Source organism: Anolis sagrei, chromosome 1, assembly GCF_037176765.1.
Source record: "Anolis sagrei isolate rAnoSag1 chromosome 1, rAnoSag1.mat, whole genome shotgun sequence".
NCBI classification, from domain to species: domain Eukaryota; kingdom Metazoa; phylum Chordata; class Lepidosauria; order Squamata; family Dactyloidae; genus Anolis; species Anolis sagrei.
The window spans coordinates 126,777,373-126,802,388 of record NC_090021.1 but is presented as its reverse complement, the minus strand read 5'-3'; the positions used below and the strand labels follow the sequence as shown (position 1 = coordinate 126,802,388).

General features: G+C 39.2%; 1 protein-coding gene across 1 annotated transcript in view; it reads left to right on the top strand.

Moving 5' to 3' along the window:
* Positions 1-25,016, top strand: part of COL21A1 (collagen type XXI alpha 1 chain) — a 111,852-nt gene that overhangs the window by 28,688 nt on the left and 58,148 nt on the right. The window contains exons 3-10 of the mRNA XM_060788089.2: positions 618-1,169; positions 4,788-4,956; positions 5,078-5,294; positions 7,148-7,321; positions 10,924-11,001; positions 12,368-12,376; positions 14,055-14,138; positions 16,651-16,713. Of these exons, the coding sequence (XP_060644072.2) occupies positions 618-1,169; positions 4,788-4,956; positions 5,078-5,294; positions 7,148-7,321; positions 10,924-11,001; positions 12,368-12,376; positions 14,055-14,138; positions 16,651-16,713 (1,346 nt within the window). The remainder of the gene's footprint in view (positions 1-617; positions 1,170-4,787; positions 4,957-5,077; positions 5,295-7,147; positions 7,322-10,923; positions 11,002-12,367; positions 12,377-14,054; positions 14,139-16,650; positions 16,714-25,016) is intronic.

Here is a 25,016-nt window from a genome sequence, read left to right as displayed (position 1 = left end):
AAGTAATATTCGGATCCCTTTACTAAGCACCATTGTAGGAACTACAGGCAGTCCCTGAGTGACAAACATCTGACTTACACATGACTTAGATACAAAGGTTGGGGGGGGGGGGGGGGAGGGTGAGACAACAGGAAGTGAGAGAAATGTACCTCTAGGAAGGGAAATTTACTCCTGAAAGAGTTATCATGGGGAAAAAGGGCTCTTCACTAAAGTTTTATCACCAATCCTTGTTTCTACAACAAGCCATTTTTTTTTCAAAATCCAATTATCACAGGGACAGAAAGTCAGGTGAAATCTTTTGAATAGGGACACAGACAGCAAAACAAACACTACAGCGGTGTTAACACTTCTTTATCCTATCCAAATCGCATGTATGTGAGTATGTATATATATATATACACACACACACGGCTAGACTTACACTTAAAAATGTCCTTGTTCCAGCTTACAAACAAATTCATCTTAAGAACAGATCTACAGAACCTATTTTGTTTGTAACTTGGGGACTGGCATATGGTTGAATGCTAATACTATGAAAAGACTGTCTATTGCAGACATTTTAACTTGTTTTAAAACAATGATAACTTTTTAAAACCTCTACTTCTCTTTTTTTTAAGGTTGCCGAACTGCCCCAACAGATTTAGTTTTCATCTTGGATGGCTCCTGGAGCGTTGGCCCTGAAAACTTTGAAATTGTCAAGAGATGGCTTGTAAATATTACAAGTAACTTTAATATAGGACCAAAATTTATTCAGGTTGGAGTAGTTCAGTACAGCGATTACCCTGTACTTGAAATTCCATTTGGGTTTCATGATTCCAATGAGAACCTACTCAGAGGAATGGAATACATACAATACTTGGGTGGAAATACACAAACAGGGAAAGCAATTCAGTTTGCGCTTGACCACCTATTTGCTAAATCTTCAAGATTTCTTACAAAAATTGCTGTTGTTCTTACTGATGGCAAGTCACAAGATGATGTCAAAGAAGTGGCGGCTGAAGCAAGAAAAAACAAAGTCACTCTATTTGCCATTGGAGTTGGTTCTGAAACTGAAGAGGATGAATTGAGAGCAATTGCCAACAAGCCTTCATCAACGTATGTGTTCTATGTTGAAGATTATATTGCAATATCCAGGATAAGAGAAGTAATAAAACAGAAACTCTGTGAAGGTAAATATTAATGCCTCTTCCTAGGTCTTTTGTTTTGTTTAAGATGTATGCAGTGCTGTTGTGTATTCACTTATTTCAGTCACATATGTTTTGTAGATATTATATATTGCCTAGTACAAACTCAAGACATTTGGTCTAGTTTGCTTAGTAATATTATTGAATGACAACAGTCAACTGGCAACAAGGGCTTGTCTCCCTGAGTCAATAAAAACTAGGCTTAATGTGAATGAACTGCTGGCAGTCTTCATGACAAACATCAGCGTTTGGTAAATATCCCAGGTTTATGGGGGGGCTTAACTTTGCCCTGCTTCAGGGTTTGCTTGAAACTCCAGAATATTCCAGGTATTTGAACAATTGGACAGTTGGATGGGGTCTGATTCAGACCAATCCATGGTCAAAATCCATGGTCAAAAGGGGATGGCTTGTTTCCATGTTGTTTCCTTTGTTCTCTGCTGGCCATTGCCTGGGTGGCCACTTGACCATCAAAGACGGAAGAGTGACCCCCTCGTAATTATTAATGGCCAGGCGTGGAGCTCTGTAGTTGGGTAGGAGAGTTGGCAGCAGCATGAAAGATGAGGGGAAAACCTAGTACTGGCCCTTCTGGACAATAGTTCCAAATGAAGCAGATGTACTTCCAGAACAACCTGTCTGATGTGATGAGACAGGCTTCAAATAGTCCCCAGATTGTCCTAGCTTTCTCTACAGATAATGGAAGATATGTACTACCATGCTTGTTGCTCCATGGTATATTCATGTTGATCTTTAGTTCATATGTGAGCTGACATCAGAAATACAAGAAACTATCTACTTCACACAAGCTGAACTTAACAAAGAAGAATTGTATTCAATAAAAGGGAGCACAGGTTTGGTATTACGAAACAAGAACTATTTGCATAAGAAGTGAGGAAATGTAACTCACTGCCAAGGCAGACTTTTTAATCACCACATCTGGCAATTCCCAAGTCTAGACTAACTGTTAAGTATATGGAACTTTATCTGGCTGACCCTCCCATGGTCTCTGTAGCAGCTTTATCAACCCAGAAGAGCATATGTGATGGGAGAGAGGACTCCCCTCTTGAAGGATTATAAAAACCACTAGGTTTATCAGTATGGTTCAGAAATGAGAAAACAAAAAAAGAGGAACAGAAAGACAGTTGCCAAAAAGTTCTCATTAATGTTTGTATTTTATGTTTTTTTGATGGAGATCACTCTAGAAAGTGCTTCAGGAAGGGCCGCAATATTTTCACCTGCTTCTATTGCCATTTTTTTTTCAGTAGACATATGTTTGCGGTAAGGATCAGTAATTTCAGTGGATCCTCCTATTTTCTCTTAGGACCTGGGGTGGCTCAGCCCATTACGCGAAGTAAGCATTCGCAGTATAGTTGATTTTGCCCAGGGGTGCTCCTGAGGTGCTCTTGGGGGAAAATAGACCTTGACATATGCGAGTTGTAATTACTGGGATGAATAGTTCACCTGCAATCAAAGAGCATTCTGAACTCCACCAATGATGGAATTGAACCAAATATGGCACACAGAACTCCCATGATGAACAGAAAATATATATCAGTGATGGGGTGGGTGGGGGGCAAAATACTGTTTGCTTACCGTTGAAAATTACCTAGGGCCGCCTCTGTTTAGGAACCATTGTGGGCCTCACTCCACTGCTACTGTGTGTCACCCAAATTTGCTGATAGAGGTGTAAAACATTTCCTTCGCTTTGACTTTTTACATTCAAAATATTAAACATTGTATTCAGGGACATATATGTTCTACGTGAGAACCCAACTTCTTTTGAAGGCTTGAAGGAATGTAATTCTCTTTTGACAGAAGGCAGTTCTCACATACCACGTTTTACATGTAAACTATTGATGGTGTTGATGGGAGCTTGTTTGGACACATGAAGATTCAGGTGGCTCCTTAAATGGCATATTGGTGTACTTCTTCTCTTTTACATTTGCTTATCTTTTTTGGGACAATTGTCAGTTCTCCATCTGCTAACAGGTCTGAATCATAGGGGTTTGTTATATTGTTCTGTCTCAAAAGAAATATTGGCATTTGAATTACAAAACTCTTTCTAACATTCTAGGTTCAGTGCCTAATATTATGTTGTGTGTGTTTAAGCATTAGTGTTCAGCCAGCTTTGAATTTTTTCACAAGTATGTCATACTTGCTTAGAATGAAAGTGCTTGCAAGTCCATGGCAGTGTCAGTAAATGCAAAGTTGCCAAAACACAATTAGTTTAATTCCTCTGTTGTCCTTTTCCTCTTGTCTACATTTTACTAGGCTCTAGATTATGCGGCCTCTTTTGGATTGTTTTATTTTATATAACAGAAGGATACAAGTGCAGATATTTAGACAAAGGCTGTCAAATGGTCCATCCCTTCTTGGTTTAAAAATAAGTATTGGAAATATTGCATTGGTCAGGGTCAGACAGAACACTAAACCATGGTTTAATGAAGAGTTGGACAACTAACTATGACACCTCTATAATCCCCTACTGTTGGATATTGGATAGAGCTGGTTGTAATTGCAATGCAACAAAATTTGGAGAACCATGGTTGCCCATCTCTAGAATGCTGCAGGAATGCACCATTCCATGTCTTAAGCTGTTTTCCTTTCTTTGCTCCTCTTTCATGTGAAAGAAGCAGAGATAGAAACTTTCAATTTCCAGTTTTCAACAAGCTATAATTCCTAATTAATACAACACAATTAAAATAAACCATAGTTTCTTGAGATCAGCCATATCAGAAAACTGCATCTTATTCAAAACTGAAAGCAGAAGCTTTACATCTTCTAGTACAGTGGTTTTCAACCTTGAACCCTGAGGGAAACCTTAGTCTATAGCAGTTGTTCACAACCTGTGAGTCCCCAGATGTTTTGGCCTTCAACTCCCAGAAATCCTAGCAGGTGGTAAAATGGCTGGGATTTCTGGGAGTTGTAGGCCAAAACACAGGTTGAGAACCATTACTAGAACAAGGCGAGGATATTGCAAAGTGCATGAGCCCAAATGTCAAAGCAGCTTGTCCTTTTCCTACTAAGGCATGACCTGGCATTATATGGTAACTACACTAAGTTGTTAAACCCCTTCACAGCTATGCAGTATATCCTTCAGACCAGGAAAAGGTAAGCTTGTTACATGAAGTTTATAATCTGTACTAATGATGTAACTGAGGCCCCTTCCACACAGCTGAAAAAAAAATCCCACATTTTCTGCTTTGAACTGGAATATTGTGTGGACTCCAATAATCCAATTCAAAGAAGATACTGGGGGATTTTCTGCCTTGATATTCTAGGTTATATGGCTGTGTGGAAGGGCCCTTAGAGCACATCTATGCATGAATGGCACTGGAGATGGTTACACTGCTTTCCTCTATCCCACAGTTGTAGTATGGTGAAGTCCAGACCATCTAGTTGGGATTAAATGGGTTTGGCCTTGCGGGAAGGTCACCCTTACCATATTCCCTTCCTCTCACCATGTTTGACATCAGCAAAAACACCTTTGTGATCAAGGAGAGGGGTGATTAACCTGGGAATGTAATATTACTCCATATGTTTCCAAACTGTATATTATGCTGCATCAGTTAATTATGTTTATAACATTTCTTTGATGAACTACAGAATCAGTTTGCCCAACCAGAATTCCTGTGGCATCTCGGGATGAAAAAGGATTTGATATCCTCCTAGGGTTAGGTGTGAAGAAAAAGGTGAAAAAGAGAATTCAGATCCCATTTACTAATGCAAAAGCTTATGAAGTAACTTCACGCATTGATCTATCAGAATTGACAAGGTACTTCCTTTTAAAGATCTTTATTGCTTAGTAATATGACTTGTGTTCCTTACTATGTTTTGAGTCATTGTTCTGGAATTCTTGGAGAACTTTGTCATTTATTCAACTGCTTGCTTTCCAGGAATGTCTTTCCAGAAGGACTCCCTCCATCATATGTGTTTGTATCTACTCAGAGATTTAAAGTCAGAAAAACATGGGATTTGTGGAGGATTCTGAGCCTAGATGGAAGGCCACAGATAGCTGTTACTATACACGGAGAAGACAAAGCATTATCATTTACTACAACAAGCTTAGTAAATGACACTCAGGTTGTTACTTTTACTGCACCCCGTGTAAAGGTAATGAAAATGTATTTATTTCTATTTATTTTGTTGTGTGCCTTCAAATCAGCTTCAACTTGCAACAACTGTATTATATGGATAGCAAGATTTCTTCAGAGGAGGTTTGCCATTGACTTCTGAGATTGATGAGAATGACTTTTTTCAGATTGCTTGTATGCCTGAATTCTTAGTATAAGACTGTGTGAAAACTACTACAAATATAAATTGAAAACATAAGTGTTCTTTTTTAAAACCCAAGAGAACATTTTTTGAGGTAATCGCAGTCTTTTAGTGATAACATCTAGTAGACGTTGACCACAGAATTACATTTAAAACATAGAAAAAGCCTTAAGGTACTAGCAGAGGAGTCAGCAATTGTGAATAATCAAATCAGTGAATGCTGAAGTGACAAATGTGGAGGCACAATTGTACTTCACTCTTTGATATAAGGATCATATGATCATATGGTTATTTTGGGATATCTGATTTGGTCATGGTGGTCCATGCTCTTGTTACATCTCAGATAGATTACTGCAAGATGTTTTACATGGGGTTGCCCTTGAAGACTGTTCAGAAGCTTCAGATAGTCCAACGGGTGGTGGCCAGATCGCTCACTGGAGCGGCATACTGGGAGCATACTACCCCCTGTTGCGTCAGCTCCACTGGCTGCCAGTCTACTACTGAGCACAATTCAAAGTGCTGGCTTTAGCCAAAAAAGCCCTAAATGTTTCCAGGCCAGCTTATTTGTCTGAAAATATCTTCCTCTATGATCCACCTCGGAGGTTAAGTTCGTGGGGGGAGGGGGCTGCTCTCAGCCCCACCACCCTTGCAAGTGCAGTTGGTGGGGATGAGAGATGGCCTTCTCAGTGGTGGCCCCTCATCTGTGCAACTCCCTCCCCAATAAAATCAGAATGGCCCCATCCATCCTGTAATTCAGGAAAAAAACTTAAGGCATGGCTATGGGACCAAGCATTTAAGAAATAATTGTAGCAGTGCAATAATGAGAATAATTTAAAGTGATTGACTAAAGGACTCACTCTGGACTACTATTTTGAACTTGCATGATTTTGAGTGCTGTTTTAATCATTTAGGTTTTAATACTTGATTTTAATTGTAATGGTTATTCTGAATTGTATGCTGGCATCAAATTGCTGCCTGTTGTGAAGCCAGCCTTCTCCTCTCCTTCAGGGGGAGAAGGGCGGGGTATAAGTATTGGAAATAAAATAAATAAATAAATTGTAAGGCAGCCAGAAACTGCAGAGATCAAACTGGGAATGTTTATAGTTGATCTGTAATCAATAATAATAATAAAATTCCTCTTTTCCAGTGTTTTGGATTTTTCTCAGGTAATAGCTTGATGTAATAACTGAATCATTTATTTTAGTTGTTATAATAACAACTAAACTAACCAGTGGCACAGCGGGTTAAACCACTGAGCTGCTGAATTTGCTCACTGAAAGGTTGGCAGTTTGAATCTGGGGAGCAGGGTGATCTCACACTGTTAGACCCAGCTTCAGCCAACCTAGCAGTTCAAAAACATGCAAGTGTGAGTAGATCAACAGGTACCACTACTGTGGGAAGGTAATGGCGTTCTATGCAGTTATGCTGGCCACATGACCTAGGAGGTGTCTACAGACAATGTCGGCTCTTCAACTTAGAAATGGAGATGAGCACCACCACTCAGAGTCAGACATGACTAGACTTAATGTCAGGGGAAGCCTTTGCCTTCACTTAATAGATAATAGCTGTAGTGTTAATTTAGATTGATGGCTGTAAGTATATAAATTTGAAACCAGTTACCTTAATTTCATTCAATTTATCAATATGAATATTGAGCGTGTATTTACAGTGTGTTTTCATTTATCTCCCAGATGTTGTTTGATGAAGGTTGGCATCAAATCCGTCTCTTAGTAACAGAAGCAGATGTAACGTTGTACATAGATGACCAAGAAATAGAGGTGAAGCCATTGCATCCTGTTTTAGGGATCTATATTAGTGGAGTGACTCAAATAGGAAAATATTCGGGGAAGGAGGAGACTGTACAGGTATGCTAATGTTCAAAATACTTTCCTTGTAAAAGTCAGCATGAGACTTATGCCTGATCTGGAGCATGATTTCCTTGGGGAAAAGTGTCGCTAACTTTAGTGAAAGTCATTCCCAATAAATTGGTTGTTATCCATCATATGATATCATCATCTTTGTCATCATTTTCATCATCCAACATTTGCACAACTCACATAATAGATTATTGACAATATGCCAACCCACTCCAAACTCCTCCCCACCAAAAAAGGTGCTTCACAGAGGTGAGAGAATATATTCTAAGGCCCCTTCCACACAGTTGAATAACATCCCACATTTTCTGCTTTGAACAGGAATATATGGCAATGTGGACTCAGATAACCCAGTTCAAAGCAGATATTGTGGGTTATTCTGCCTTGATATTCTGGGTCATATGGCTGTGTGGAAGGTCCCTCAGACTGGCTTAGAATATAATGAAATGCTTTCCTTGCAGAAAGTCTCAAGTTCACTCGCTTAAAGCTTCTAGTTAAAAAAAGAATCAGGTGATGGAAAAGTTCATAAACTTGAACCAAAACATTGGAGAGTTGCTGCCACAAGACAGTGGTAGACTAGATGGAGTAGTTATCTGAGCACGTAAAAACACAGCTTCATCAATCTAAACAGTAGATTCAGGCATCAGGCCAAGCCCTGGGTCATTTTTACACTTGGACTTGATTCATCCGAGACAGCATGGTTTATGAGGAACTTCCAAGCCAGGATTAATAAACCATATTCTAAGGCCACTTCCACACAGTTGTATAAAATCCACATTGAACTGGATTATATGGCAGTGTGGACTCATAAAATCGGGTTGAAAGCAGATATTGTGGATTATCTGCCTTGATATATTTTGGGGAAGGGCCCTTTGTCCGATTTGCAAACTGCTATTTTTTTGAATTATGGCCTTCTATTTAATTTGAGGTGTACTGGAAAAGTACAGTTCTTTGGGTCCAATAATGAGCAAAGGAGGATATATACAGAAAGACTTCAACAACAACATACTCTTTTCTAAGTTTGGAAGCTTAAACCATAATGTGGTTTCTTAGTGGTGGTTACTGTACATGGTTGGCATAATGCCTGATTTGAGCCAGTTTTTCCTTATAGAATTGAAATAATATTCTGCAAAGGTTTTGCAGATTGGAATGATTTTGGGGAATATCAGTGTTGGAAAGCAGCTGTTCTAAATTTCCATCACTGGCTGTTGTGGCTGTGTGTAGAACACAGCGTGTGAACTTTGGTCTTCTTCTCTTTCTTATGTTCTACTGGCACCGTGCCCAAAAGAGTAGATGCAATTTTAAAAGCTGCTGAAACACATGTGTTAAGTATTGCTTTTTGTGTTTATATCATTCTTTTTTGAGGAACACTCAGCACTTTCAGCCTACATTTGCATTCTGCCATACAGAAATAAGCATAATGTGTACTGTACAAGTGATTCCTCGGCAATGGAGAAATGAATTATATTGTGCAAGATGTTCCAAATGATTACAGATGTTGTTTCTGGGTTTAAATTTTGTTTTTATGTTTCCCACATACATTACCATACAGTTAAGCTAAATTAGTGAAGATAAACATGATCACACATTCACTTTGGATCTCTGGAGGCGTAGAATCCCTGCACAACTTTAATATACATTATGTCCATCGACTCAGCCATTCCTGTCCAATGTACTGGCATTGATGTATGTAATGAACTCATACCTTTGCTTCATAGGCCGCAGCCTGGGAGTCAGTGAGCAGGCCTCCATGTTGGGAGGGCAGCTCAAGATAGCTGACATTTTGGTAAGGCAGAGAAGCAAGGGGAAGAGTCAGCTAACTCCTGATTGGCTCAGACCCCTAGGGGAGGAGTTGAAGGAGTGTGTAAAAAGGCTGTACTTTCTGTCAGAGAAAGAGAAGAGGGAGGATTAGGATTTCAGGCAGGGAGAAGAGAGTTGCTGAGTGAGTTCAGAATTAGACTGATAGGGAATAATAGAGGACAAGTGCTTCAGTGTACTTTGGCTTGGACAGTCAAAGGGAAGGCTTGTTGACTTGTATTAGGAGAGAATACAAGTGGGTTTATTTCCCTACAGTGCAGAGTAGTCTAGAAGGATCCTAGTTACTCTCGCAGGCAGCCAGGGCGTTTGGTCTAAGAAACACACTGTTACTTGTTATAGAATAGTGTGAGGAGAGTAACTCACGTCAAAGAAAAGTTACTCCTTCTTAAGCAACCATTTGTTTTATAAGTCTGTGCCTCAGAAACCAACTATGCACATGTGCCTCTCAGTAATGAGTTGTCTGTTTCAAATAGTTTCAAACCTACCATATACACACACCTTTCTCTCTCATCACCTGTAACACCCTCGCATATTCCTTCACACAGGTGCAATAAGAGACCCTGATCCCTTAGCCCCTTTACAATGTACAATTTCACAATATACTGTTTGAAATTGAAAAGCTACTAGTGCAGGGGGCAATGGAAGTATAGCATTCATACTGCAATCAACCAAGTCAGATCATGATTAAAGCAGCACATGTACCTTTTGATGTCTTACAGCAGTGGCTCTCAACCTGTGGGTCCCCAGATGTTTTGCCTTCAACTCCCAGAAATCCTAACAGCTGGTAAACTGGCTGGTATTTATGGGAGCTGTAGGCCAAAACACCTGGGGACTCACAGCTTGAGAACCACTGTCTTACAGTATAGCTCAGGAGAAGGGAATAGACTTTCCATAAGCAATGGGCTACATTCAGTCTTTGCTACACCTTATTTAAAGTACCTGACCACTTCATCACACTAGAGCAGTGGTTCTCAACCTGTGGGTCCCCAGGTGTTTTGGCCTACAACTCCCATAAATACCAGCCAGTTTACCAGCTGTTAGGATTTCTGGTAGTTGAAGGCAAAACATCTGGGGACCCACAGGTTGAGAGCCACTGATGTAAGACATCAAAAGGTACATGTGCCAGTTTAGGATTACTGGGAGTTGAAGTCCAAAAACATCTGGGGACCCCAGGTTGAGAACCACTGCACTAGAGAATGAATCCACTTTAAATCCGGTTTCTGCCTTCTGCAGAATTCTGGGCTTTGTAGTTTAGTGAGGCTGTTAAAAGTGCCTCCTTAAACTACAAACCCCAGAATTCTGCAGGAGGCAGAAACCGGATTTAGAGTGGATTCCTTCTCTAGTGTGATGAGGATTTGAGAGAGCAATGTTGTGCATGAAAGCTCGAATGACTGTTTTGAATGCTTTGGATCACCTTAGCCTAGTGTGTCCTAGCAATAATTGTTTGGAAAGTGAATAGCCACATGTTGCATAGAAGAAGGTACCTAGATATATTCTTTCCCATTAAACTGGGAAAATAGCCAACAGTTACAATGGTTCTTATGTTATTTCTCATGCTGCTTGTATAGGAAGTGGAATTGAAGTAGAGGTAGAGAATGAATACAGCGCTGAATTTCAGGCTTGATCTGTAAGCTTCAAGGATTTTTTTTTTTTCAAGTGAGATTATTATAATGGGGAAGAGAGCAAAAAGAAGCTTCACTATAAGTAGATGCCCAGAAGATGAGCATATTTCCAGAAATAAGGGTCTTATAAGAATTATCATATCTGTCTTACAGTTTGATGTTCAAAAGCTAAGAATCTACTGTGACCCTGAACAAAACAACCGAGAAACAGCCTGTGAAATACCTGGCTTTGTAAGTATGTTAGGGAAACTTTGTAAGGATTTTGAAATATCATTAAATAAACTATGGAAAGAAGGGGGTGTCTTATAAAAGGCTTACTATCTTTTCAAATAATATTTTTCTATAATTGAATTAAGATAAATGACTTGCCTAGGATTTTGTTTAGAAAAGGGTTATTGTCTTTCTGAAGAATTCCCAGAATTGATTTTTCTGCAAATGTACTGTCATTCATGTTGTCCATCAAAAACACAGTAGCAACACACAAAAAGAAAATGTAAATTTACTCTTGTTCAGCAGAGTTCAAAACTGCAAAATTGGCTTGTGTCATTGCATCAAAGGATTACATGGTTGTGCGGAAGGGCCCTGATACATATTATCTCTTTTCTTCTCCTGTATGACTCTAAATATCTTTACCTGATGGAAAAGCCAGTGGAGCTTTGCAAACTTGCATGATGGATTTTCTGCATTTTGATTGCCAATGAAGATATTGCTGTTTTGTGGATTTTGGAATTGGGTGTATTTTTCTGTATGACTAAAATAGCTACCCTTGATAGGTTTCCTTTTAAAAAAATGATAGAGTATATCTGTGCTATACCTCCCAACTGTATTAACATGGAAAGGGCAATCCTGATTAATCTATTGTTGCAATAATTTTTCAGTTGCTTTTCAAATGACCCAGTTTCTCTCTCCTCATGTCCTTCCTCCTTCCACATTCCCCTCTTAACTCAGCTGTTGCAAATTAAGACCGAATCTACACTGCCATATTAACTAGTTTCTGAATTCTGATTATCTGCTTTGAACTGAATTATATGAGTCTATACTGTGATATAATCCAGTTCAAAGCAGATAATCTGGATTTTATATGGCAGTGTAGATGGGGCCTCTGCAGCAGCTAGAAGATGGAAGCAGAGGTAGGAAATATTGCTCTTCCCAGTACACTCAGGCAAAACCAAACTGCTGCAGCCTTTTCTAGCCTGTTTGTTCTTAAGTAACTTACCTAACTTTAGGTAAGGATGACGATTCTGGTGGTCCTAAACTGGTTTCAGCACTGCTGGACAGTACAGATGCCATCCAGCCACCAGACCAGCTCAGGACCATGCAGTGTGGACATTGTGAGACCCAAAGCCAGTTCTGCAGCTGGCTGTGCAGACTCTGTTGTCACTGATCTCTAGCACTCTGCTTTGAATCAGCATTGCCGTTTCTGGTATACGTAAAGGACTCCTCAGCCATCTTGACTACATTTATGTGTTGCTTGGCCACAGATGTTCTGGGTGTTGGATAGAATTGTGTGTAGGTGTGTATATAGACATTCATATCTGTTTATGATTTGAAAGTATTTGGAAGTATTTATAAAAAATGTTTCTTCTTTTCATTCCAGAATGGAGAGGTAGGCCAAAATCATTCCTGTTCATACTGGCATTAAGGTAGTATTTTAATATTTATAGTGAATTCCCCATTATACTGTCAGATGAGAATGCTTGGGTAGTGTATTTTGGCTGACTTTTTTTTTTTTTTTTTAGTATTAAGGCATTTTTTCTGGCTCTGTACTTTCAAATCCTTTTTTTTTTTAAAGTGACTAATTCTGGAAACTTTTTCTGTTGCTTACTTTTGCAATGAGCTTGGTATGTTAATCCACTCCACTTAGAATTAAAATGTTTTTATAAGGGTAGTGGCAATGAAGCGAAGTTGTATGAATATTAATTGAGTGGAAAGCATAAGCACAGTTCAATGGAAATTTCTCCCCTGTTTCCCTTTGAAGAAACATCTCTCTCCAGAGAAAACTTTTTGTAGAAACATTTCTTGTGTGTCAAAAATGGGAGACTTGTTACTTTATTATTTGATAGTAGAATTAACAGCTGATGACTTCCCATAGGCACATGTTCTGTTCAGGGCTGAAGTTAATATAAGCAATATAATACTCGTAGTTCTGAATACACAAATATTGCTGATTTTGTAAAAAATAATTATGACTTTACTCTAAGGCTCTAAACGTTTTCTTTGGGAGCATGTAAGATTAAGAATGACCCATCTTCAGAAGAGCCTGTCCTCCGTCCTTCTGCATGATTCACCATTCTTGGCTTGCTTTCTCTGGAGATGGTTAATTTTTGTTTCTTAAGAATATAGGAAACTGCCTTCCACCATGTCGGACTATTGTACTTCTAGCCCAATATTATCTACTCTGAGCCAAAGCTGAGAATTTATGGCTTTTTGGAAATCTTGAACGACAACTTCTATTAGCTCTGGCGAGTGATTGAGAGATAGTGGGAGATGCAATCCAGCAACATCTGGAGAACCCACACGTTTTCCATTCCTGCCCTAATCTGAGCAGAAGCAACTCCCAGGAGCTTTTACAGATGTCTTTCCAATCATCCTGCTACTTGATCTTTTTATTATTATCTGGAGATGCCAAGTATTGAGTCTAGGCTCCTTTGAAAGAAAAAGCTTGCTTTTTTCTGGGATTTTTTTTTTGGGGGGGGGGGTAGGTGGGCAGGGATTTATGTTCCACTTTTCCTCCAAGTCTCATTTTTTGAGCAGAGAAAATATGGATTTGTCTTTTTATGTGGGTGGTGGTTTTGGTAGGGCTCTGGGGCTTGCAAATCTGGGCAGCAAGTGGCACAATTTCCTCAACTTCCTTTGTGGGATACAATTTCATTTACGGGCACAATAGAATCATCTGCCTCTAACCCCAAGCAGCTGATTTTAACCATGGAAAACGACTCAAAATGGAATCATGTAGTCTCTTCTAGGTATGTAGTCTCATAGGAACCTTAGTTGTTTATTTTTTATTTACCATGATTATCATAAATATTTCATTATCATTGTAACTACTGATTGAGGACATATATATTCAACTTGAAAATGGAGGCAGCTTCTTATTTCATTGATATGTTGGGCTTCTGAAATCACAGTCATGCCTGCTTTTTGAATGTTGTGGGGTTTTCATGGTAAAAAGTAGGTGGTTAATAAATGTAATGTTATTTCTGTGTGTGTATGTGTGTGTATATATATATATATATATATATATATATATATATATATAAGAAAATAATGTTTGTTTTTGATAGTGTATGAATGGACCTAGTGATGTCGGATCTACACCACCTCCTTGTATCTGTCCTCCAGGGAAACAAGGACCAGCAGGCCCCAAAGTGAGTGTTGAGTTCATTTATCATGTCCAAACCTTTTGATTGAGTTGAGCTCTGTCTACTACAAAGGATGTTTCAAACCAAAGAAAGAAGGGCTACACTCAAAGTGGGGAAGCTAATTGGAACACTTTTTCCTCCTGAAAGTAAATAACGTGTATATAGACTCCCAGGACACTTTCACACAGCCCTATATCCCAGAATATCAAGGCAGAAAATCCTGCAGTATCTACTTTGGACTGGGTTATCTGAGTCCACACTCAGATAATGTGGGATTTTCTGCCTTGATCGTCTGGGATATAGGGCTGTGTGGAAGGGCCCCCAGTTCATTCAACCTTTTATGCAGTAATTTTGAAAAGGGTTTGGCATTAGGTATTAAGCAGCAGGTTGTATTCTGCCATTATGATTAGCTGGTGTAATAGCAAGTTACTTTGGGATCGGCGCCAAAAATCAATGACTAGGGTAGCCAAGGAGTTTTATTGATCTATCGTTTAAATGGCAAATATGGTGTCTAGTAGCTTTGGGTTCTTCCACACAACCATATAGCATAGGGTACTTCCACACAGCCCTATATCCCAGAATATCAAGGCGGAAAATCCCACAATATCTGCTTTGGACTGGGTTATCCGAGCCCACACTCAGATAATGTGGGATTTCCTGCCTTGATATTCTGGGATACAAGGCTGTGTGGAAGATCCTGGGTTATATCTGAGTCCACATTCAGATAATGTGGGATTTTCTGTCTTGATATCCTGGGATATAGGGTTGTGTGGAAGGGCTCAAAGGGCTCCCAGAATACAAGGCAGAAAATCCCACAATATCTGCTTTGGACTGGGTTATCTGAGTCGACACTGCCATATATTCCAGTTCAAAGCAGATACTGTGGGATTCCCTGTCTTGATATTCTGGGTTATAAGGCTGTGTAGAAGGCCCTTAGTTCTTGGAAATGGAACTAAGGAGAAATCGGAGAGATCACTATTGGGATTTGGTTAGTTGGAGTTTTTGTTGTCTTGCTGCTTCTATACACCACCCACTTCGTTGTGCTGTTTCTGCTATTAATTTCATCCATCGCCAACTACATTATAGGAAAGGAAGAAGAAAGGTAGGTCACCAACTCCTTTTCTGAAGCCCCCAGTCCCAACTTAGAAGCCCACCCCTGAAACAAATTGGCATACAAAAATATGGCTTCTGAATAAATGAGGTGATTATTACTATGTTTGATTTAAAATAGAGCAATTTGAATACAATAAATCAATACATTTCCACAGGCTATTTTATTTCATTTGTCATAATAGTTAGACCATCCTGCAAAATTAAAATCAGTCAACTTTAGCTTGTCTTTAGGTTGGCAAGACATCCAGTCAGTTAGCATATCCTAACAGCAGACATTTGTTCAAAGTGTTTTTATTTAGTTTGTTATGCATGTTATAAAAGTCTGTTAACTTCTTAAATATCATGCATAAGACAATATCTGATGGAAACAGTAATAGCAGTCAGTGAGAATGTGCCTTAGTGAGAGATTAAGGATTGGATTGTAAGGACCAGCTCTTACATAAAATGCCTCTGGGCTTGCCTCCAAGGGTTTAGGACTGTGAAAGTGTAATTTCCTGAAGAGCAGGACTAGCTCTAAATGCTTTGATGCTTCAGGAAAAGGACAAGATGCACCTTCTCTCATTAATTCCACTTTGAGAAACTGATTGGGTTTGCAGTTGACTCTCAGGCCGAAAGGATAGCACCCTCTCCCACATCTGAGAATATCGAGAGAGTTTGTTTATCTCCAGTGGGCTCCTTGACCCACAAATTCTGTGTTTCAGGGAAACATTTGAGAGAATCAAGGCTCCCCTCCACATTTTTAAAAAAAAACTCTTTCAGAGTGTATGCAGAAGTGTGACTTTCCTTGACAAAACAACAGGCTAGGAATTGTTACTCCCTCTCCACACCCAAGAGTATGGCTGAGATTCAGTACTGGAAAACTTCAATTCCTTCTTCTAAAAGGGAGAGAAACAATTTTGTTGAATCCACATCAATGTGCTTTCTGTGAAAACCAGTCGATTCTGAGTTTCACAAAACTCAGAAGCCAAAGGTGCCCAGGTTTGTCTCAGAATTAGAGGGCTAACTGAATTAAAAGTGAATGTCTTTAGATAAAGTATATGAGAATATATAAGGAAGGAGGGAAGGAAAAGGGGCCACCCTGTTGGCATCCTGCATAAACCTCTTTCCAGTGGTTACATGCACTCCTGCACACACATTGTAGCAATAAAGCAACCTTAAAACTGTGCTTTTAGCCAATTTTAAAGACAGTTTGAGATGATATCGGGAAGGAAGGAAAGAAGGAAAAAAATATTGCTTTTCCACATCATTTTCCTCCCATCCTGATGATCATGAGCATCAGCCAAGATTCCAGGATGGAATTTGGAACAGCAGCCATGCAATAAGATGCTGAGTAAAGTAATGCAACATGTAAGTTGTTGATCTCTGTTTGTTGTGTTTTGTACTAACATCTTTGTCTTCTCCTTAGGGCGATCCTGGACAACCTGGGAATCATGGCTACCCTGGAGAACCTGGTCCAGATGGTAAGCCTGTGAGTACTGAAAACTTAGTCATCATTACTGCAAAGCTGAAATTAAAATTGCTTCAGAGGACAAAGTTTTTTTTTTTAAATTGAGCCCTTTATGTGCAAATCTGATCTGAATCTGGAGCTGGACCTACATTGCCAAATCATCTCATCGGCAATCACTCATGACCAAGTACGATTGCCTTCCAAGTGTAGGGTCTTGGTGGCGGGTTCTTAGATGACTGTAGAGACCTATTGTTTATTGTTTGCATTTTCAGTTTTATTCTGTTGTGATTTGTTGTTTGGGCTTGGCCTCATGTAAACTGCCCCGAGTCCCCATCGGGGAGATGGTGGCAGGGTATAAATAAAGATGATGATGATGATGAAGATGACGATGATGATGATGATTATTATTAACCTGCCTGTTCTTTCACTGTGATGGCATCAGTTTCCTAGTGGAAGATGGTCCCGGTCAGGGTTGGCTTGAGGTACTTTCCTCTTGGCATGTTTATCCCTTTTGCCCTTTATTTGTGCCTCTTCAAATTCCACAGCACTGCTGGTAACAGCTGAGCTCCAGTTGGAATGCTTCCTGATTTTTGGTGTCTATGCCATAGTTTTTAAGATTGGCTTTAAGCCCATCTTTAAATTTCTTTTCCTGTCCACCAACACTTTGTTTTCCATTTTTGAGTTGGGTGTATAGTAACTGCTTTGGGAGATAGTGATTGGGAATCCGGACAAAGTGGCCAGTCCAGCAAAGTTGATTGCGGATGATCATTGCATCAGTGCTGGTGGTCTTTGCTTCTTCCAGCACATGGACATTTGTCCGCCTGTCTTCCCAAGAGATTTGCAGGATTTTTCGGAAGAAACACTGATGGAGTAATTACAGAAGTTGAGTGTGACATCTGTAGACTGTCCATGTTTTGCAGGCATATAGCAGGATTGAGAACATTGGCCGAGAATGGCAATTTGAACAAACCACATTGTATGGGTCTACACTGACTATACAATGAAGCTCAAATTGCATTATGTAGCATTGTAGATCCAGCCTAATACAGAAAAAAGGCCATTCACCAGCTAACTGGTCTTATCATTTGCTTCTTAGCATAAAACAGTGTGTAATTGTATAGTGCCAAGTTTTTTTGCGAGGTAAAAGGTTACATTTAACTTTCAATAATTCCAATAAAACTATAGATGGAGTAAAAGGTTATCATTGTAGTGAATAAAGACGTGAGATAAAGAGGCTCTTTCAAATATAGTGAGTTAGCTGGCCAAGTAATTAGTTATGGGAAACTAAAAGAGCTGAAATGGAACAGTAAAAACTTTCAGGAAGGTCAGAGCTTTCCTGAGTCCATTGTATTCCTTTTAACTTTGACTATAAAATATTTAGAGAATTCTATTTTAATTCAGCAGAACCTTTAGAATGTTTCCAAATTCCATTTTTCAAAAAGTAACTTCATGTCAAACAACAAGTTTGTGACACTTAAGGTTAGATATTCTGGTCCAGAATGTACCCTGCCTGTGACTTTTATGCATTTCATACTTTGTTTCTGGTAAGACTCTTACGTTATGGTTGTGGTGGTAGTATGTTTGTTTTCTGTATATGCTTTGTATGGAAAGTCTTAGATAAATGCTTGTAGGAAACTGTATAAGTCTTAGGAGGATTGCCAATTACTTTGAGAGCTCCATGTCACACTCTATAAAATGTCCAGATTTCTTATTTTGGTTGCTTAGCTACATTTTGGCCATGTTCTGAGGCATGACAGATGGTTGAAATTACTGTGGTGGTTCCCTTTGGATGCTGACACAGAGCTAGTATGAAGATAGTACCAAAAATACACTTCCACGTACTAAAGATTGAATTGTGGGAGAGTCCAAGAATTTGAATAAGAAATCTTGGAGTGATGTTCAAAGATAAATCACAGTGAGCGGAACCAGGGATTGTTGTTTTAAAAATGTTTTCAAACTTTTTTTCGGGAGGGGGGTGTCACTTGAATAGCACAACAACACACTGCATAGTTTGCGCACATGACTCCTGTACAGTTGTCTAATTGGGCAGATGTTGGAAAAGTAACTCTTTTGGATACAGCTCTCTGAATCCCCTAACCAATGTGTCCATTTGATACTTGAAATTATGATCCTTAAAGTAACTTTTCCAATATCTGTAGATGGGGGTTGCTGATTACACAAAAGCCCTTTCATGTGTTTAACTTGTAACTCAGTGTGTTTGCATAGAACATGTATGTACCCCCCCCCCTGCTGTTTTTATAACTCTCAAACCTACAATTTCTTTTGTTCACTCCAGTTTGCTTTCTGCATAGGTTCCACTTTTTTAAAAGTTCTCCAGAGTCAGAAGTAAACTTCTGGACACTTCTAGACTTTTTGTTTGTTTTCCCAGGCCACAAATCCCCTGATATATGGTTATTGTGCTCCATGCTCCAGTATTCTTGTTTTGTAAGTTAACACATTTTAATAACGAAGTAGGAAGACTGAACATTTTAAAAAAATTATCTCCAAACACAATGTATTCTTTCTCTATGAACATTTGTTTGTCATGCATGTTGTCTGAACATATCTCCCCCTATGAACTATCTCAGAGATTAAGATTGTTTGGGGAGGCCCTGCTCCTTCACAGGCGTGACTGGTGGGACCAAGAGACAGGGCCCTTTTAGTGGTGGCCCCTTGGCTGTGGAACGCCTGCCCCAGTGACATTAGATCAGCCCCCTTCCTCCTAGCCTTCAGAAGAAAGGTTAAAACTTGACTGTGGGATCAGGCCTTTGGAGAGTAGTTGAGTGCAATTAACAGATCTGGGATGTATGGAATGACTATGGGATGACTTGGACTATGTCTATGGATGGCGTGATTTTAATATGTAATGTAATGTTTTTAAACGTTTAATATGTTTTTAATTTTAATCTAATTTAATTCTATTTTTTTGGAATTGTATGTTTTTAAAGGCATTGAGTAACTGCCTCTATGTAAGCCGCCTTGAGTCCCATTCAGGGTAGAGAAAGGCAGGGTATAAATAGAGTAAATAAATGAATAAAATAAATAAATGTTACTATAAAGTTAGGTTGATGGTCATATAAGCAAGACCTATTAACAGAACATTTGTTTATTTCTTGTATTTTTATTTTGTTGGCTCAAGACAAACATTAGGTTTGCCATATCTTAATAAACTGTGAATTGTGGGCTTCCTCATTTCTATCTGCTCCTTTTTGTGGTGTAAGCTTTCCCTTCCTTCTTCAGTTGTGTGGTTGAATGTTATTATTATGTGTTCTTCTATTAATCATAGTTAATACTACGAAATGTTCTTAACTTGAGCATGAAAGAAAGGTTTGAAATTGATTTACAGATCTGGGATAGAAGGAGGGGGTTTGTATTGGGTTAACTATAATCTATCCATCTGCAAATGTAGTGTAAAACTGTGGCTCTGGCCATAACAGTTATCAAGGAGAGAAAAGAATATCCGAATCTGAAGTTGACTCCAGATCATTTAAGCATGGTAAAACTGCAGGGAACCAGTGGGACAGCCAGTCTATTTTATGCAGTTTTCCCCTCTGGCAATCACAATTGTCTGGTCTCTGTATGAACTGGCGTTCTTGGCCAGGAAGGAATTTTATTTTTTTCCAGTGGAACAAAATCAGATGTCTTCCAACTAGTCTTATTTTGTACTGTTGTCCTCTTCATTGTGATAGCAAGCTTTTTGTAAAAATATAATATTCTTTGTCTTACAAAGAAAACCTGTGTGAATTTTGGTACTGAGCAGCAGAAGCCCATTTTTATACATTCTCATGAATTTAAATAGATGCAATCATTCATTTGTATCCATAGATTCAACCACCCACAGCTTGAAAATATCTTTCCCCATCCCCAAACCCCAAAAGCAAATCCTCATTTGCCATATTATATATGAGACAACATTTTGTTAAACTATTGTATATAGTGGGGCTTGAGCATCTATTGATTTTGATGTCCATGGGGAGTTCTGGAACCAGACCCCAGTGGATACCAAGGGCCCATTGTAAATGAATGAATGAATGAATGTAAATATATAAAGGAGCCCCCGGTAGCACAGTGGGTTAAACCACTGAGCTTGTTGACTGAAAGGTCACAGGTTTGAATTTGGGGAGTGGCGTGAGCTTCCTCTGTCAGCCCCAGTGTCTATCAACCTAGCAGTTCGAAAACATGCAATTGTGAGTAGATCAATAGGTACCGCTCCGGCAGGAAGGTAACGGCGCTCCATGCAGTCATGCTGGCCACATGACCTTGGAGGTGTCTACGGACAACACTGGCTCTTCGGCTTAGAAATGGAGATGAACACCAATCCCCAGAGTCGGACACAACTGGACTTAATGCCAGGGGACAACCTTTACCTTTTACCTATAAATGTATCAATAGGTCTGCTTGTTATGTTTATATTGTGCCCTTTCTCCATGAAGTTGTAGGTCTCATACATGGTCTTCTTCTCTATTTGTATCCTCATAACAACTGAGAGATAAACATTCCTAGTTCAACCGGCTTAGCCAATAAATACTTTCTGCCTTTGTACAGTCTCTTATTTCCCTTCACAAACCAGAGAAATATATTTTTGATAAAGACTCCATACTCTAGGGTTATATCTTGAAACAGTGATACCCTGATGGCACAAGATCTTGTCTCATTTTGGAACCTAATCATGGTCAGCCCTGGTGAGTGCTTGGATTGAAAATTGGCGGAGAATATCAGATCATGTAGGCCAGTGGTTCTCAACCTGTGAGTCCCCAGGTGTTTTGGCCTACAACTCCTAGAAATCTCAGCCAGTTTACCAGCTGTTTGCATTTCTGGGAGTTGAAGGCCAAAACATCTGTGGACCCACAGGTTGAGAGCCACTGCAGAGTAAAGGGTGGGCAAAACCACCTGTGAGCATTCCTGTCTATGAAATTGAAACAGGCAACTGGAGGGCACAAACACACATGTGTGATAAGATAGACTTTTGCTATTAGTTGAGAGTAAGATATTCGATTTTTGATATATTTTAAAAGCTGAAATGCAGGTCTTCATGATAGATTTTTATCCTAGCTTTGGACTTATCTTCTTAGTAATGATATAAATATCTGGATAATGACCCATAGAGGAAAAATAAATCATTTTTGAACTTTTGTAATTTGGCACTTGTTTGTATTTTCCTGAGATGAGTCACAATTTACCAAGATGAACTTTTTTTCTGAGTATGGAAAAAAGATATTTTATGAAAGTACATTAGAAAATAAGATGGAAATTTAGGAGCTGTAGTAAAACTGATACATGACCAAGTCAAAAAATCTTCTTCAAGTACTCCTGATTAAATGCATTGTAATTCCCTTCTGAGCAAACATGCATTTGTCCTCCTTGATTTCTCTATGACTTCTCATAGAAAACATTTGTTCTAGTTTGTTGCAAGTGCTATTGCTTTTGGTGAGAATAACAGACACTTGTTACAGAACAAAATTAATGTTCTGAATTTGATTTCAGGTTTAGATGAATAGTTACTTTTGGCATGAAATTGGTATTTGATCATAATGACTCATTTTAAGTGCCTAGAAATAAGAAAAGCCACATTTCATAAACTAAGGTCAAGTAATTTGAAATGGCACCAATAAAGGTGACCTAGAAAAACTCTAGTATGGATTGTGTAACCCTTGTGTCAATCCATGCACAAGATATAGGCATCCGTTTGCAGGGCTTCACCACCACCACCATCATTCCAAGGCAGTTTTGAATGATGATAAGGCAACTTGAAAGTAACATTACTTCCAAGTTTATGGGCTTCATTACCACCGCCACCATCATCATTCAAGGTAACTTACAACTAATATTAAATTAATATCATTATAATCAGCATTAACAACTAAAAAGTGACCAACTTCCTACAGTTGATAGAAAATAGGTCTATAGAGCAGTGGTTCTCAACCTGTGAGTCCCCACAGTTTTGGCCTGCAACTCCCAGAAATCCCAGCCAGTTTACAAGCTGTTAGGATTTCTGGAAGTTGAGGGCTAGAACATCTGGGGACCCACAGGTTGAGAAGCACTGCTATAGAGAGAGTCCAATTGGAGCATGCCCACATCTTGTCTTTGCCTGCCTTTCTCCCATACTCTCTGGGATTTATTCCCATGGGATAGCTTGTTCTTAAAGGGTTATAAAAGGGCTGGCTAATTATGACTCTCATTATATTGTCATTCCTTTGATTCCTAGCCACCATAACTAGTTGTGGGGAATGCTGCGGATTGCTGTGTAGCATCGCAAGAGTAACAAGCTGCTCATCCATTACTTATAGTTTGAGTTGACAACATGTGTCCCTAATAAGAAGGCCAGAAGAACCATCCTGGATCAAAGCAGGCACCTGTCTGTCTAGTATTCTGCTACCATAATGGATAACTAGTTTTTTAAAAGTGGCCATCCAGGGAAGTGTTCACATTATATTTCAAGGCCCTCTATTTCACTGCTATTTTAGCATTATGCATGCTTATGGAGGAGGAAATCCCAACAAACCCATCAGAACTTCTTTTTGCCCATAAACATGGGCTGAACTATGTTGCCTGATTTCAGTGAGTTTTTTAAAGCTGGATGCTCCTCTGAGTCATTCATTAGGCTGCAATCCTAAACTTTTAAGCACCTTGAACTCTGTGATCCCATGAATCACGACTTGCAGGCTGTGATCCCAAGCACACTTTGAAATCGGTGGGATTCACTTCCAAATATTTTTTTTCTTTTGGGTTAAGAATTGAACTGTAAAAATAATTATTCCCCTGAGGATATTACTTTGCTTTAAGCAGAATTCTTATAAAATGGAACAGAAATAATAGAAAACCAGAAGTTATGTGGTGCTAGCCACCCCCACCCCCATGAAACTGTATTGTTCGGAGAATTCTAGCAAAATACGCCCCCATCTAATAAAACTATGAACAGACAGAATATTCAATTGAATTACAATACTTTTTCTTCCTTGAATGTGGACCTCACTTTCCAGGTACATAAACATACTAATAGGAAAATGTGAACTGAATGGCTGTAGATGTATTGTAGTTAGTGACAGAGTTCAGTGTGAGTATTAATCCTGAGAAGATTGTGAGTGTTTGTGCAGAGGGGAAAAGATATTGTGTGCATTAGTTTGTAGTTTGAAATAAATAATTTCCATTGTTGTTTATTGCTTTCTACATCAAGATTTTTTTTCCTTTGGATGATAACTTATTGCACTCACAGAAGACCAAAACAAAAGTGACAGGGGAAAGGAGGGGTGAATTTTGATCAGCTCGCGTGTTTCCAAGGGAAACATGACTATGAGAGAGAGGATATTCCTGATTTATATTGCCTTCCCTGGTTGCTAGTGGGCCTGCGGGGGAGAAATTACAAATGAAGAACTTCATTTGTCATGTAACACCGTAGAGCCTCATATATCATGACAAAAATGCCCATGGGTTATAGTCCATTTTGAAATAGACTATGATCCATATAAGTCATTGTCTTAAGTTATTCTATTGGGGATGTATTCAGCCATGTCATCTTTCCAACAGAATGGGTTCTGCTATTTAATCAAATTCTTTCTTCCTACTACTGCCTCGCTGTGAGTCTTTAGGTCTTCTCTGAAGAAGTTGGGGGTTGTACATAGTAGTTTTGTGAAGGAAGGGAGAAGAAAATCACATGCCATGAGTGGCAGTCCACTCATATAATGCCACAGTTATCCCAATTTCATCGGATGCCATAAGATATTTTGTTATTTTAGATATGATTATTTGCATATATTCACCTGCAGAATAAATAGCTCTTCTCCCAACACTAGTTCTAATCCAGTTCATTCCCATCTCCCGCCGCTGCACATCAGCATTTACCTTATTATTATTATTATTATTATTATTATTATTATTATTATTATTATTTCTATTACTGGACCCCCAGTGGTGCAGCGGATTAAACCACTGCGCTGCTGAACTTGCTGGCCAAAAGATTGGTGGTTCAAATCCGGAGCGTGAGGTGAGCTCCCGTCATTAGGCCCAGCTTCTGCCAACCTAGCAATTCAAAACATGCAAATATTTTTTCAGCGGGAAGGTAATGGTGCTCCATGCAGTCATGCTGGCCACATGACCTTGGAGGTGTCTACGGACAACTTCAGCTCTTTGGCTTAGATGAGCACCATTCCCCAGAGTCGGACACGACTAGACTTAATGTCGGGGGAAACCTTTACTTTTACCTTTACTACTACTAACACTACTACTAGTAGTAGTAGTACTACTAAACAAGGCCTCTTAGTCGAAATTTACTTGCATTTTATCAACTTCGGCTGCATTTCCTTGGTGTGTTGACTTTAAACACTGAC